The following is a 14,349-nucleotide window of genomic DNA, read 5'->3' as shown; positions in this document are numbered from 1 at the left end:
GATCATCTGGGTCGGATAGACCATCATAAGTGCCAATGTTGGACATTTGTTTGGCACTTCTCGGGGCGATTGCTTCCGCAATGTCCCTTGCGAATTTTGACTTTCCTGCATTTGTAGCAGTTGGTCTAAAGGTTTTGGAGAAGTCACGCGGGTTTCTCTCCGCATTTGTTGGTTTAAAAGCTTCCCCAAAATTCCTTTTTGGTTGGAAGTCCGTTTCCTTACGCTTCCCTTTCGCCTTATGGCGAGGGTTTGCGTCGGTATCGGATTCTTCCCTCTCGTCGTCTGAGTACTCGCACTTACTGTTCATATTTAGGTGTTGGCGAGTACTGCCGAATTCGTCAGCCTGTTGAACTGAACGCAAGCGTTCATCCAATTCAGCTTGGAACTCTCTTTGACGTGCTTCGGCCCACGCCTTCACTTGATCTAGTGTTTGGCGAGGGACCCTTGTTCGTTTTTCCAACTGGGCATCAGTGAACCCCAGTGGAATGTTTACTGCACTTGCCCCGGCTTGGGTAGCCGGGGTAGTGTTCGTAAGATTTGTATAACCGCCGGTGTTGCCAGTTACTGGGGTTGTGGTCACCGGGGTTTCTTGGTCACTTACTGGTCTTGGGACCGGAGTAACGTTAACCATTTCTTCAGAAACTTTGAAAAGACTAAGAATTAGTTCTAGCTTTTTATGCACGGATGGCGCCAATGAAGAAACACTAAGTGAACCCTGGACAGATTATAGATAATCTGGGGGTTAAGTAATGTTTCCCACGGGGATGAGGTTCAGCAGAGAAGGTTGTTCTTCTGGAAACCTGCAAAACAGACACCGTAAGCTCGTCACTGAGAAGGGGGGGTTCCTCCTTGTGACCACCCTCCGGCGTGAGAATCAGACTAGATTGCTCTGAATATAGGTGTATATTAAGAGATTGCTAGATAAGATTGAGATATCAGATGATGTCCTTACCATTCCAAGGTGTTGGAGTATTTATAGCCGAAGATAGGTTTCCAAGCAGGTACAGCCGGCTGAATAGTATTCCTGTTCTACCAACAGTGGACTATGCACAGGCCATGCTGGTTGGTGGATAGGTTATGGCCAACAGTAATAAGGTCGGCTGTATACTGTTCCTTTACTGCCGGCTACGCACTGTTCCACCAACTGTAGGCTGCGCACGTCCCATCGTGAGGGTTGGTGAGTAGGCAGCGGCTAATAGTGACAAACAGTACTAGAGGGTGCTCCTCCTCGTATTGTTGCCGGTGAGCTGTCACCCTGTGATTAGTTCATGGGCTGCTCTGGTCAAACTGTCTGTTCCGCCCATACCTTAGTAGGTATAGTACGAAAGACCTTCCAGAAGCATACGGACTGGCTCATTTAGGCGGGAGTGTTCCCGCGTTGCTCATTCCTTCATGTGACTACTGAACGAATGCCTTGTGCGTGTAGCCTTGCTGTTAGTGCGGGTAGCCTTCCCTGATGGCTTGTATCCGCAGCTGCGGGAACAGGCGGTGTACTTCACCATTGGGAGGCTTTCCCTGCGGGTACAGCTGGCGTACTGCGCGTAAGGTTCTTTGAGCATGGTGGGTCCTGCTGGAGCAGTTGGTCATTGCGCAGACGTCCCTGTTCAAGGTGAGTCTTGCGGGTCCAACTGGGCTCTGCTGGGACCTACCTCTTCAGTAACCATTCACAACTATCGATGATTCGATGAATATATATATATATATATATATATATATATATATATATATATATATATGGTAAGGATCCTAGAGAACCATTTGCAAATTGAGAACTTTGAGAACCATTTTGGACCACTAAAAACACCTTTGAAAAAAAATTTTCAAAAAAATCATAAAACAAAAAATAACAAAAATATTAAAAATGTAAAAAAACCAAAATTCTTATATTTCATTCTGGTTTCATTAAAAAAATAAAATAAAATAAAATGTTGTATTATACACATATGTATAATTTTATTTAATCTTTAGTTACGTAATAGAAGGGAGGAGGGGTAGAGGACGACCGACGAATCCTGTTAGAACCGTAGAAAACATTACTATAGAAGGGAGGAGGGGTAGAGGACGACCTAAACTGACGTGGGATGAGAGGATTAAGCATGATTTGATAGACTTAAACCTTTCTGAGGACATGGTTGAGGATAGGAATTCATGGAGAAGTAGAATTAAAGTTAAGGATTTTTAGTGAGAATTTACCTTATTTTGGTCACATTTATAGTATTAGTATTAGTATTACTATTAGTATTATTCTTCCCATATACATAGTATTAGTATATTCTTTTCATATATATTATTATTAGTATTATGATTATTATTATTATTACTATTATTATTATTATCATTAATATTATTATTATTACTGTTAAACTTTGATTTCCTTTGTATTGCTTCATACATATGGACTTTAAAGCTGAGGGTCACTCTGGAAGCCACCTCTTTATCCCTTTGGATAGAGGTACGGTGTGTCTACATCCCACCCTCCCCAGACCCTACCTATAGCTTTGCTGTCGGTGGGACTTCACTGGGTATGATTGATTGATTGATTGAATCTTCAGTTACGTAATATACACATATGTACAGTGTCCTTTATCTTAAATTATACACATGTGTATAAAAAAATCATGTAAATGTACATATATGTATATATTATACATATGTGTAAATAATTTGGCTAAACCGAGTTTTTTTTATGAAACCGGGATGTTAAAATAAGAATTTTGGTTTTTTTACTTTTTTGTTTTTTGTGTTTTTTTTGATTTTATGTTTTTTTTATTTTGGGTTTTTTGTGGTCTAAAATGGTTCTCATGGTTCTCAATTTCAAAAAAGTTCTCTCATGATCCTGATCCTATATATATAATATATATATATATATATAATATATATAAAGGGATCCATTTCTCGATACCCACTCAGGGTATCTGAAAAATCTCGGAGACAACCTTGTATCTACCTCCTCCCACTATCGTTGCGTAGTCTATAATCTTATAATCTCAATGTAGCAACAACATATACATGTATATATCTATTATACACACACCATCAATATGTCTGTATTATATGTATGGAGGTGATAAAAAGTTTTTGGTCGAATACATTTACATGTGACATGTTTATGTTACCTAGCGGTGAGGAAAATATATTTTTGACAACATGCCTTTATAGAGACCGAGAGTTGATGTATCGTTTTGATCACATGTGCCAACAGTGGCGGATTCAGGATTTTTTTTTTACAGGGGTCGGAAGTATTGGGGTCATTTGTCTATCGTTATATATTATAATTTTTTGGTTCATCCAGGTCGGGTTGTTTTGGGTCGGGTCGGGTCACCTAATAAAAGGATAAATTAAATCATAAACAAATAACAAAATTACAGCAGCCACGAGACTGGCCTAGATGAGAGTGTCCCGAGCCAAGGAACAAAAGTACACTAACTTACACATGAGATAAAATATAGATGAATTTATATATCACTTAACAAATATATACAAGTTATGCACAAATAATATTTATAAAAGTATACATTTAAAACCAGATAACTACATATTATATAAATACATAAAATTATAAAATTAAATAGTAATATAGCTAAAATCGAAATAAAGATTACTTACATGTTAAATTTAAAATAATATTGATTTTGGATTATATTCAAATTATACGAAAATTACATAGTTAAAGACTATTATTTCATTTCGGTTTATAGGGGTGGAGACAAAAACTTTTAACTAAAAAGTCATAATCCATATTTTTTCATTTTTAACGTATATCAACTTTTTTATTGAGTAGGTCCGTAGGATACAGTGACTCTCTTTTTCTCTATTATTGTTAAATGTTAACTATTTTATTATTGTTTTCCCTCTTTCTTTTATATGAGAATGGAAAAAAATTCTAAAGTACTTTTAAGTTAAATAACTAGGTTTATATATATCTATCATAACCTGCATACCGAAAAGACAAAAAAGTAGACAAGTTGGTTCATCTTCCTCATTTCAATTGCCAAGACAACCTGCAACTATAATTCTTGCCGGACAAATAATTCCGATGGTTTTTAGATTGATCTTTTTTCCTTCTCAACTTTTTATTATTTTACAGGGATCAATGTCAAAATTTTACAGGGGTCGCTCGGTATTTTATCGTATATATAACACTAAATATTTTTTTCGCACGGGGTCGGCCGACCCCCGAAGCTTCAACATAGCTCCGCCCCTGTGTGCCAATAACAAAAAAAAAATGCCAACGGATATTGAGGACTTTGATCAAAGTTAACAAATGTCAAATGAGACTTAGTCCACAATTAAATTAAAATCAACAAAGTGAATATTATAACCAAAATCATAAAGTCCATTTCTTTATTAAAATACTGCCATATTACTAAAAAAATATTCCATTCCTAGCATGTTTCATTCCTTATAATTTTTTTTAATTAAAATAATATGTCACTAAAAAGGGTGTGTAAATCGAAACATAAAACAAACCGGCAACAAGCTACGCCATTAATTTTTTTTAAATAACAAAACTAAAGCATTTAAAATTAACATTTATAAAATATGGGGTCAAAGCCGTAACTTTACTCAACAAATCCATAAACAATTGTAAAGTACTGAAATACTTGTAACTGTAACATAAATTTATTATCTTTTAGATGTATTAAACCATGAAAATAACCACCTATTGACGATTAAAATAATCTGTAAACCTAAATTAGGTAATTGGAAAATTTGTTCAAAGTCAAGTCGAGTGCCGGCTTTGATACAAGAAAAAATGCAAGTATTTTAAGTTGTTTGAACCAAAAGCAAGACCATTGAAAATGGTCATTATGCAACTAGTCATAATTCATGTGGTAAGAATCTAGAGTGACGTGAATGTTAATTTTATATATTGTTTTTGTTTATTTATTTATTTATAAAAACCGTTAAAAATATATTTTGTGAAGAGATATATATGTAGTAAAATAATAAATATTAATAAGTAATATATTAAGAAACAAAAACAAAAGGATATATATATTATGTTTTCTTATGTATTAGCACTCCATCTTATGCACATTCACTATTTCTCGATGATCATATGTTTACAAGGTAGTAGTGGTTCGTAGTCATCATATGTTTACTAGGGTTGTCCACATTGCTCGTTTGGAAATTATTTGAAAAATACTTTAATTTCGGCTCAGTTTGAAAATGAGTTGTTCAACTCGGTTCGGTTTTAAAAAAAAAAATCTTAGCCCGAGCAAAGCCTCACTCGATTTGGTTTGATTCGTTTTGCTTGAATTGTTTTTTATTTGTTAGTTTTATACATAAATTTTACATATATACATAAAAGTATAGTGTTTTTTTTTAGTTTTTAGAATTTTCCTTCTTTGTTTTGACTTCAAAATTCAAATTGAAACCTTAACATCTAGTTTTATATATATTATTGTTAACTTTCAGTTTTAAACATTTTAAAAGTTAAAAATTTAGACATTTTAAAGTTGAAAGTCTTGAATTAATGATAGTTTGGAGTTTTAGAAATTTAAAATTGAAAACTTGATATGAAATCAAGCAAAACCAAGCCGTTTGATTTTTAAACCAAACCAAGTTCAAGCATAAAAATATCGTTCGTTTCTTTAAATTCAATTTGCTCAGTTCGACTCGCTTTAAAACCAAACCATGTATGAGCAAAATTGCGCTCGGTTTGGCTTGGTTCGTTAACAGCCCTATCATAAATGTGCTTGTTATAAGTACTAGCTTTAGAGCCTGTGTAACACACGTGATAAACTAAATAATTAAGTTATAAATAAAGCAACACATAATGTATATAGAAAAATATATTACATATATGTTTGTATCATTATACATATTGATTTTATTTATATCACAAAATGATTTTTTGCAAAAAAAAATGAACTTAATAAACAAAAATAAAGCACGTGCAAAAACATACCTAAGAACACTCCATCTATGAAAACATACCTAAGAACACTCCATCTATTGAAATTTTTTTCTCGGTATCATATATGTATAATTGAAAGAAATTTGGTTATCTCAATGTACAAAATCTTGAATCTTTTGACTATTTTCAAAAATGTCCTTAAAAATAAATTCGAAACACATTCACATTTAAAATTTTAACTTTTATTTGCTTTATATTTTCAAGTCAAAACTTTGAACCCGTAACATGCTTGACGATAAATCTATTTGTATTCTCAAAATTTTAAAAAATATTCATATTACCTTTTTTTACCCGTAACAAAGTTGAGCCAAATGTAGTTTATTTGACTAAACGATGTATTTACCAACTTTTAACTCGTAACAATCAATTTTAAGTTTCACAAAAAACCTGAATAAATCCATAATAAAAAAAACCCAAGAAACTAAATATGATAAACTTTATTATATTTGAAAGTGATTGGTATATACTATCCTTACAATTTAACACATATATGTATATTTTACTAAATTAACCGAAAAATAAATAGACAGATTTTAATCATATATTTATAATTTATAAATTTATATGACAATGTACTAAAAAACCAATAGATAAATGATTTTTTTTTTAAATGGATGAACTTTAAGCATATATTTATAATATTATGATCAAATAAATTATTTCGTAAATTGAAAGCATATTAGAGTTTTTTTTATTTATTTACATTTTTCAACAATATACATAGTATAATATGTTAATGATAACATTTAAAATTATATTCTTTTCAAATTTTAACAAACACAGTTTGTTGTTGATTTTTGGATTTCACAAAGTATGTTTTGAAATATATTCTAACAATGTATAGTAGTATAATATGTAAATATTTATTTTTATATAAGTGTATAGATATAATATAAATAGAGCTTAAAGAAAAGTGAATAATTTAATCATGTTATAGATATAATATAAATAGAGTGTAAAAAAAAGTGAATAATTATTTATTTATGACATATATTAGTTTTGGAGGGAAAAAATTGTAAGTATTAACAAAAAACCAACATGTGTATAAAGTTATTTTACTTTATTAGAATAGGTAAATTATTATTATTTCTACTCTGAGTGTACAATATATGCTATTCCGAAGAAAAAAAAACGTGTAATAATTATTGCTCATTTTAGGTAGCCATAAACATATAAACTTACCTTTAAAAAGTTTCTATACTAGCTTAAAAAAATTACATTTATCTACTTCTATTGAGATACCATAAAATGACTTGGCCACGCTACTAGAAAAATATAGCTTTCTTTGTGACGGACGGGTCACGGATTCCTTGATGATCACAATATTTACACTTGTAATAATACTTTTTGTTTGAATTGGAATAATTGAAAGTAGAGGAAGGTTCTTGGAAAGAAGAAGAGCAAAGGACAATCAATGGAAGGTGATAAGTTTGGTGACTGTTTCATGAAAAGATAAGAGAACCATAGCTTCCCATGAAGCTTCCTACAAACAATTTCTTTTCAATTTTTTCCTCTATTTAATAACCAAAAGCCAAACAAGAATTTATGTCAAAGTGTAACATTTTAAATTGATACATTTTTGGACATAATTCAAGTTGATCATATGATGTATTATGCCGAATTATTTGTAAATTTCTGTGAAGAATAGCTTTATGAGTTAAGGTGTTAGATAAGGAAAATTTTCTCTTGAGTGATAAGGGCGAGTTTGGTTGTAAACGAAATGGGGTAAATTTAAAAGACTTTTCAATTCATGAAGTGAACAAAATTAATGTATACGTGTAAACACATATCATTCAATACGCTTAGAGGGTAATTGGATGCATGTTTTGAAAGCAAGTACTATATAACTAGCAAGTTTAGGGGACGATTAACTATGGTTTTAGGAAATGATAATCCAAACTAAACGGATTGAATGAGCTCGTTGGACCAGCCAGATTTGACGGTTTAGCTTTAAAGATTTTAATTGTTTTTTTTAAATATTAATTTGATTATTTTTTTTTTAAAGAAAAAGAAAGATTCATGATTACAGTATATGTGTAACTAGATATAGCAAAAAAAAAAAAACATTCAAATAATATAAGTTAAACGGTTGGTTTCAAGTTTTAAATTGTACCAAACTAACAAGTTAATAAACCGTCAAAACCAAAACTTTTGGATTTCAAGCCGGCAAAATCAGCCAACGTGTTACGCTTTAAATTGTTCGATCAATTTCAATGATTTATAAAAACCCTCTAGTTAGATTCATCAATTAAAATCAAATATTCATTCCAAAGAATAGAGTAAAACACTTATACACCTTTATTAATTTCACCCTTGTCAACATACTCTTAACACATATATTTCATACTTAAATATCATACAATATTTTTAAAATGACTATTTTAATTTAACGCCACCTTGATTCAACACTAAAAACATTCAACTTTTTGACCGCTTGTATAGTTTTGAATTATGAAAAGGTCACCAATATTATTTTGTAACATAAACTTTAGGGTCAAAAACTATATTCATAGTCCCAACCCAACTGACATGTTAATTATCTTGACATCTCACTTCATAAACTTTCCACTCCTATAAATAGCTCCAATAATATTATTTCTTCCAACCAACAAAAAAAATAAACCAATGGAAGAAAAAGGTTATCAAGACTTACTAACTGTGATGGCAGAGAAGCTGGAGCTAACCACTTTTATGGAGGAGCTCTGTGGTGGTTTCCGTCTGCTAGCGGACGAGAAAACTGGCTTGATCACGCCCGAAAGTCTAAGAAAAAATTCGAGTTTTCTTGGAATGGAAGGTATGAGCAAGGAAGATTCAGAAGGTATGGTCATGGAAGGTGACCTTGACGGTGACGGGTGCTTGAACGAAACCGAGTTTTGCATACTCATGGTTAGACTTAGTCCGGAAATGATGGACGATGCGGAGAGGTGGCTAGAGAAAGCTATTGAAGATGAGATCAAGAAAGTTGCTACTTCATTACCTGTTGAGAATATTAACTAAGTTATGATTTTATGTTGGATGATTAATAATATTTTCATTGTTCATATGTTATTGTTATTAATTGGTTATGTACAATTATAACTATGTATATCGGTATGTATTAATTGTTAAGTGAAAATATTGAAAAGACAAATCCTGTTTATGTTTGTATAATAAAGAATGAACATGAACAAAAAAAATTCCGTTTGGTAAGCTTAACAAAGGAACACGGACAATAATCGCGTTCGTTCAATAATGTTCGTTTATGTCTGTCCGGATCCCGACTCTGGATTTGACGCTATGTGAATTTATGTTTATATTTTCGAAAAAGTATGTAAGCGTTTATGTCCGTTTGCCCGTTAGTTTCGTTTCAGTTCGTTTGGGCCCGTAACCCGTTAGGGTCGTTTTTGTTCGTCTGTCCGTTAGTATACGTTAGCGTTCATCAGTGTTCATTTGCGTTCGTTTACAATTAACGAACGGACATGAACGAGCATGAACAAGCTCAATTCCTTAATAAACGAGCATGGACATGATTTTTCGTTCGATAGAGTGTTCGTGAACCGTCCGTTTGTCCGAAAAATACTTCACGGACGAACACGAATAAGGTCTTGTCCGGTTTCGTTCGGTCCACTCGCAGCACTATTTTAATGTATTAGAAATCTGAAAACCATCTCTATATATGACTTCATATAATAGAGATTACAATAGAAAATATAATGATAAATCTAAGTAACCAATGACAATGATAAAGTGTTATTAATTATTTTGATATTCAAACATGAAATAGAATAACGACTAACAATTAAACAAACTTAAAGATAAGCGATAGAAACATATAAGAATGATTATATATTTATAATAGATAATAAACTTAGCTAACAAAAACGATATACATAAAACTGAACTTTTGTAATTGGGTCAACTTATTCTACAAAGGGTAATAAAAATGAGAAGTGTGAGAAACCATAAATAATTGACATGTGTCAAGTGGGGACCAAAGAAAAAGGGTATAAAACACAACGGAAACAACATATTACACAATGACACAGTGATCAACAAAAAAACACAATTAAAAAACCCATTAATTTTTTTTTATTTTTATATAACAATATGATACTCATATTAAAGATAAAAAACGCTTATTATTATGGTGAATTTTTTTTTAAAAAATAATGTCATATGAAAAAGTTATGGACATTTTAAAATGACGGAGGAATTGACATGTGCCTTGCATGTGGAGAGAGAAAATCAACAAAGGTGGGTTATTACCTTCATGCCATTTCCATCAATTTTTATTTATTAAATCAATCTTAGTCATTTAAATATAAGATCAATGGACTGGATTCTTTCTCACCCTTCTCATTTTTGTTGTCCTTTGTATTTTAACTTTACCCTTTGTAATTAAGGCGCAGTTTCGTGGATAGTTCAAACTTCAAACAGTTGCATCAGGACCAATAGATTTGAAATAAACAACGTATGTAGCTGCTTTAGTTAACGATCAAATAACCTAGAGTTTGTTCCACCCTATGTTTTTGGCTTTGGAGGTATATATGTGATCACTAGAGTTGGTCCCAAATTTTAGACTACGGAGTTCCACTAATTATGATCAATAAATAATTCTTTATGAGATATAATCAATAACAACTACAAATTGGTTGATACTCATATGTTTGAAGGCTTTGTTTATATTTTTTCCTTTTTTTATTAAGTAGGGCTATAAATGAGCTGAACTGTATCAAGTAAGGCCTTGCTCGTGTTTGTTAGTTAAACTCTTGTTGTACACGTTGACGGTTCACAAACACCTAACCAAACACAATTTCTTGTTCGTGTTCGTTCTTTAAGAAATTGAACATGTTCGTGAATGATTGATGAACACAAAACAAACACAAAAAATGTTTTATTTGATTTGGCTAACCGATAATGGTATGTTTTAGTAATCATGTTCATATGTTAATTTACATAATATAAACTAATCACATAATTCTCAATTTTTGTTTCATGGTTAATAATGTTGTTTAAACCTATATGATAAGATTAGAATAGTCATTAAATAAATTAGAAAACCTTTACTGAACAAACATAAACGAACGTAACTAACACCTTATTGAATGTTCACGAACACGATTGAGCAAACATGGTCTCTGTTCGTGTTTGTTTATTTAGTTAATTGAATGAAACTCCTTGTTCATAATTGTTCATTTATTAAACGAACGAACATAAATGAACTTCCCGCCAAACAGCTCACGTACATCTCGCCAAACGTTCGGTTCGTTTGCAATCCTAATATTAGAGGCTTGTTCATTCCAGGAAAGACCTTCATGGCCTCTTCAAACTGTTTTTGAGTATTGTTGTGATGTTGGTGGGTTGACTCAAGCTTCAAAGCAATCAATTCAGTTTCAATTCTTATGAAACTTCAAAAAACAGAAGAGAAATCTTTAGATGTTAGGCCAAAACTTGAATTTAAATAGACGTGTATATATACAATGGTGAAGCTTGGACAAAACTACAGGAAGCCAAAAGTCACGAACCCATAAATTATTTTCCTATAGATGTGTTTCGGGTAATATGTTCGGGTCGGCGATTCGATTCGGGTCAAGCCAAACAATAAAATATCTAATTTTTCTTCATTCATTCAATGACCGTTCTTACACATTAAAAAAAACTAGATAAATTTTTAACAAACACAAACCTAAAATATTTATGATGATGCGAGCGGAAGGATGAGTACTTGGAAGAAGAATTACAATTCAGCCCGACGACCTTTAAGATCTTTGAATTAATCGATTATGGATTCCGATTCAAACTTTTCAGCAATTTCATTTTCTATGTGAATTACCAAGCTATTCGCGAGATACTCATCCGCTATCTTATTGCGAAGACGATTCTTGAATATTTTCATTGCTGAAAGTCCCCTCTCTGTTGTTGCAGTAGAAACTGGAAGTGTCAAGATTAGCCGAACCACTCTATCAACCAAATAGTATGTCTCACGCATCTGAGTTTCCACAAGACTTTTGCATAATTCAGAAATAGTTGATACACCACTTAGCTCGGTATCATTTGTCTTTTCAACACTAAAAAACCCCAATTGATATCGTAAATGAATCATCTCCTGCTTAGTAAAATCTTCAGGATAATACTTCTCAACAAGAAGACAAATCTTATCAACATTAATCTCTTTTGAAACTAACCTAGAACTAAGAGATAACAGCTCCATCACATGCTCATTGAATCTGCTATTCAACTCATGTAATTGTTTGTCCAACGTGTTTGTAAAGAGATCTACTCGGTAATAATGTTCAAATGTAACATGACCTTTTTTTCGAGGCAGATACCGAAGAGAAGTATATAGAGCGCTCATATCCGGCATTTCTATTAGATGCTTATTACAGAAATAAGTAACTTCTGCAAGTAAAGAATCCCATCCATTGTTCTTGTAATCGTTTAGACTAACCTTTGTTGATGCAACTAACTCCATGGCATTAAGAATATTTTGGGATTTTTTATGTAACGCTTGAGAAAGTGTTTCAGTTCTTCCCAATACTTCCTTCATCAAGTGAAGAATAAACACAAACTCAAATGATTGCAAGTGATCATAAGCTTCTTCAGCATCTCCACGTTGAGAAAAAGTAGTATGAGACAAGTCTTCAATTGTTTCTTGGAGAACAACACGAGTAACAGCAAACATGTTAAGCAAACTACAAACGGAGTTAAAATAAGAACCCAAAACGTGTATCACCAGCTCTTCTTAATGTCCCATATCCCGAATTGATTTCACCAAGTTCCAATAACGTTTTAATCTCGTCCGCCTTTGCCTTTTCTAAATCATCATGACGCTTACTAGAATCACAAACCACATTAATTGTAGAAACTAAGTTTGCAAAGAACTGGTGTACTGGAATAACTTCCCTTGAAGCACAAATCAAGGCAAGTTGTAACCTACGAGCAAAAAACAAAACCATAATAAGTTGTCTCCACAGACTTATTTTAATCAAACCGAAGAAAGAAAGAGAAAAACAAACAAGTAATCAACCTGTGAGCAAAGCAGTGAACGTAATACGCATAAGGACAATCATTAAGAACAAGTTCCCGTAATCCGTCCCATTCCTCTCTCATATTGCTAGCACCATCATAACCCTGACCACGGATTTTACTAACATCAAACCGATACTTCAAAAGCCGTCTCCACAAACTCGTTTTCAGAGTCACCGATAAAGTATCCTTAACATGAATCAAATCCAAGAACCTTTCTCGTATAACCCCTTTCGCATCCACAAATCTCAAAACTATGGCCATTTGCTCATTTTTCAACTCGTCTCGTGACACGTCAACCATGACACAAAAGTATGAATCCCCTACTTCATTACGAATATGCTCACGAACTTTATTTGCAGTAGTAATAATACTAAGCATTTCGGAATTAACCGGCTCGCTTGTTGAAGCTTTGTGACGTTTCGTGTTTTTTCTCATGATATTATAGCTAATAAAAAAGAATTAGTAGGATTGGATTAAACTACAATTTCACCCTAATATTAGAAGCATTGAACAAACAGTAACCACCATAAATGCAAAGCAATAGAATGTTTAAGAAGTCTTAACAATGGTGAATGAGAAACTAAAAGAAAATAAACAATTACCTTTCAACCCAGTCGCCCGGAGGCTGTGGAACAGGGGACTGGAGTGGAACGAGTGTGTAAACTTTAAACCTAGGTCCTAACTCTTAACCCACGGTTGTATTATTATTATTATTTACTTTTCACAAGTTTATTATAATTACAAAATGTCCCCTTCAAGTCTGACGTTAATTGGATCGAAATTTAATGTATAACTTTAAGTTTATTATAATTACGCTAAAAGTCACTAGTCGGGCGTTGGGGCGAGGACTAGCTTAATGGAGCTATTTTATATAATTTACTATAAAACGATTACAATAAAGTGGCAGGCAATTGGATCGAACTTTAATGTATAACTTTTGGATTTATATATATATATATAGGTGGGATCCGATACAAATAAAATCAACATATTAAACATACAAATAATCAATCAATCAATCATACCCAGTGGGATCCCACCAATAGCAAAGCTATAAGTAGGGTCTGGGGAGGGTGGAATGTAGGCACACCGTACCTCTATCCGACGGGATAGAGAGATGGCTTCCAGGAAGACCCTCAGCTCAAAGTAACATTGTATGAGAGAAAATAAGGGGCATCAAGGTTCAATAGTAATAAAATTAATAATAGCACGTAGAATAAAATTGATAATAGCACGCACAAATAACTAGAGTAATAACAGTTTTGACTAGATTAATTATGTTATAAAAAATAATATAGTGTACTAGTAATTAATCTAATTCAAAAGTTATAGTGTAGTAATAATTATTCTAGTGTTAACATAATTACCCTAGTTATTTATACACTTCTTACGATAAAAGTCATTTGTATTTGATCCAA

At 32.5% G+C, this 14,349-nt stretch overlaps 2 protein-coding genes and 1 pseudogene across 2 annotated transcripts; 1 reads left to right on the top strand and 2 right to left on the bottom strand.

The window, feature by feature from the left end:
* The first annotated feature begins 8,548 nt into the window (after positions 1-8,548).
* LOC143617620 (calcium-binding protein KIC pseudogene) lies at positions 8,549-8,920 on the top strand (annotated as a pseudogene).
* A 2,755-nt stretch (positions 8,921-11,675) lies between these two features.
* LOC143617619 (uncharacterized) lies at positions 11,676-12,584 on the bottom strand. Its single transcript, XM_077090122.1, has one exon. The coding sequence runs from the start codon at positions 12,582-12,584 to the stop codon at positions 11,676-11,678; it is 909 nt and encodes a 302-aa protein (XP_076946237.1).
* Positions 12,356-13,381, bottom strand: LOC143617623 (uncharacterized). Its single transcript, XM_077090126.1, has 2 exons — positions 12,930-13,381; positions 12,356-12,835 (listed from the first exon to the last, which is right to left on the bottom strand). Exons 1-2 carry the CDS (start codon positions 13,364-13,366, stop codon positions 12,607-12,609), a joined length of 666 nt encoding a protein of 221 aa, XP_076946241.1. The 5' UTR covers positions 13,367-13,381; the 3' UTR covers positions 12,356-12,606.
* Between the last annotated feature and the right edge of the window lie 968 nt (positions 13,382-14,349).

This window comes from Bidens hawaiensis, unplaced genomic scaffold (genome assembly GCF_021521415.1).
Source record: "Bidens hawaiensis isolate Kalapana, Puna unplaced genomic scaffold, B.hawaiensis_p1.1 tig00056023_1, whole genome shotgun sequence".
NCBI lineage: Eukaryota > Viridiplantae > Streptophyta > Magnoliopsida > Asterales > Asteraceae > Bidens > Bidens hawaiensis.
The sequence above is the reverse complement of the archived record's forward strand: the minus strand, read 5'-3'. Positions and strand labels throughout refer to the sequence as shown.

Bases quoted from the DNA above. Each gene is read 5' to 3' on its own strand.
- LOC143617619 (XM_077090122.1), bottom strand. From the start codon at position 12,584: ATGTTTGCTGTTACTCGTGTTGTTCTCCAAGAAACAATTGAAGACTTG.
- LOC143617623 (XM_077090126.1), bottom strand. From the start codon at position 13,366: ATGAGAAAAAACACGAAACGTCACAAAGCTTCAACAAGCGAGCCGGTT. The intron at 12,836-12,929 runs GTTGATTACTTG...TTTTGCTCGTAG, and splicing joins GTTCACTGCTTTGCTCACAG to GTTACAACTTGCCTTGATTT.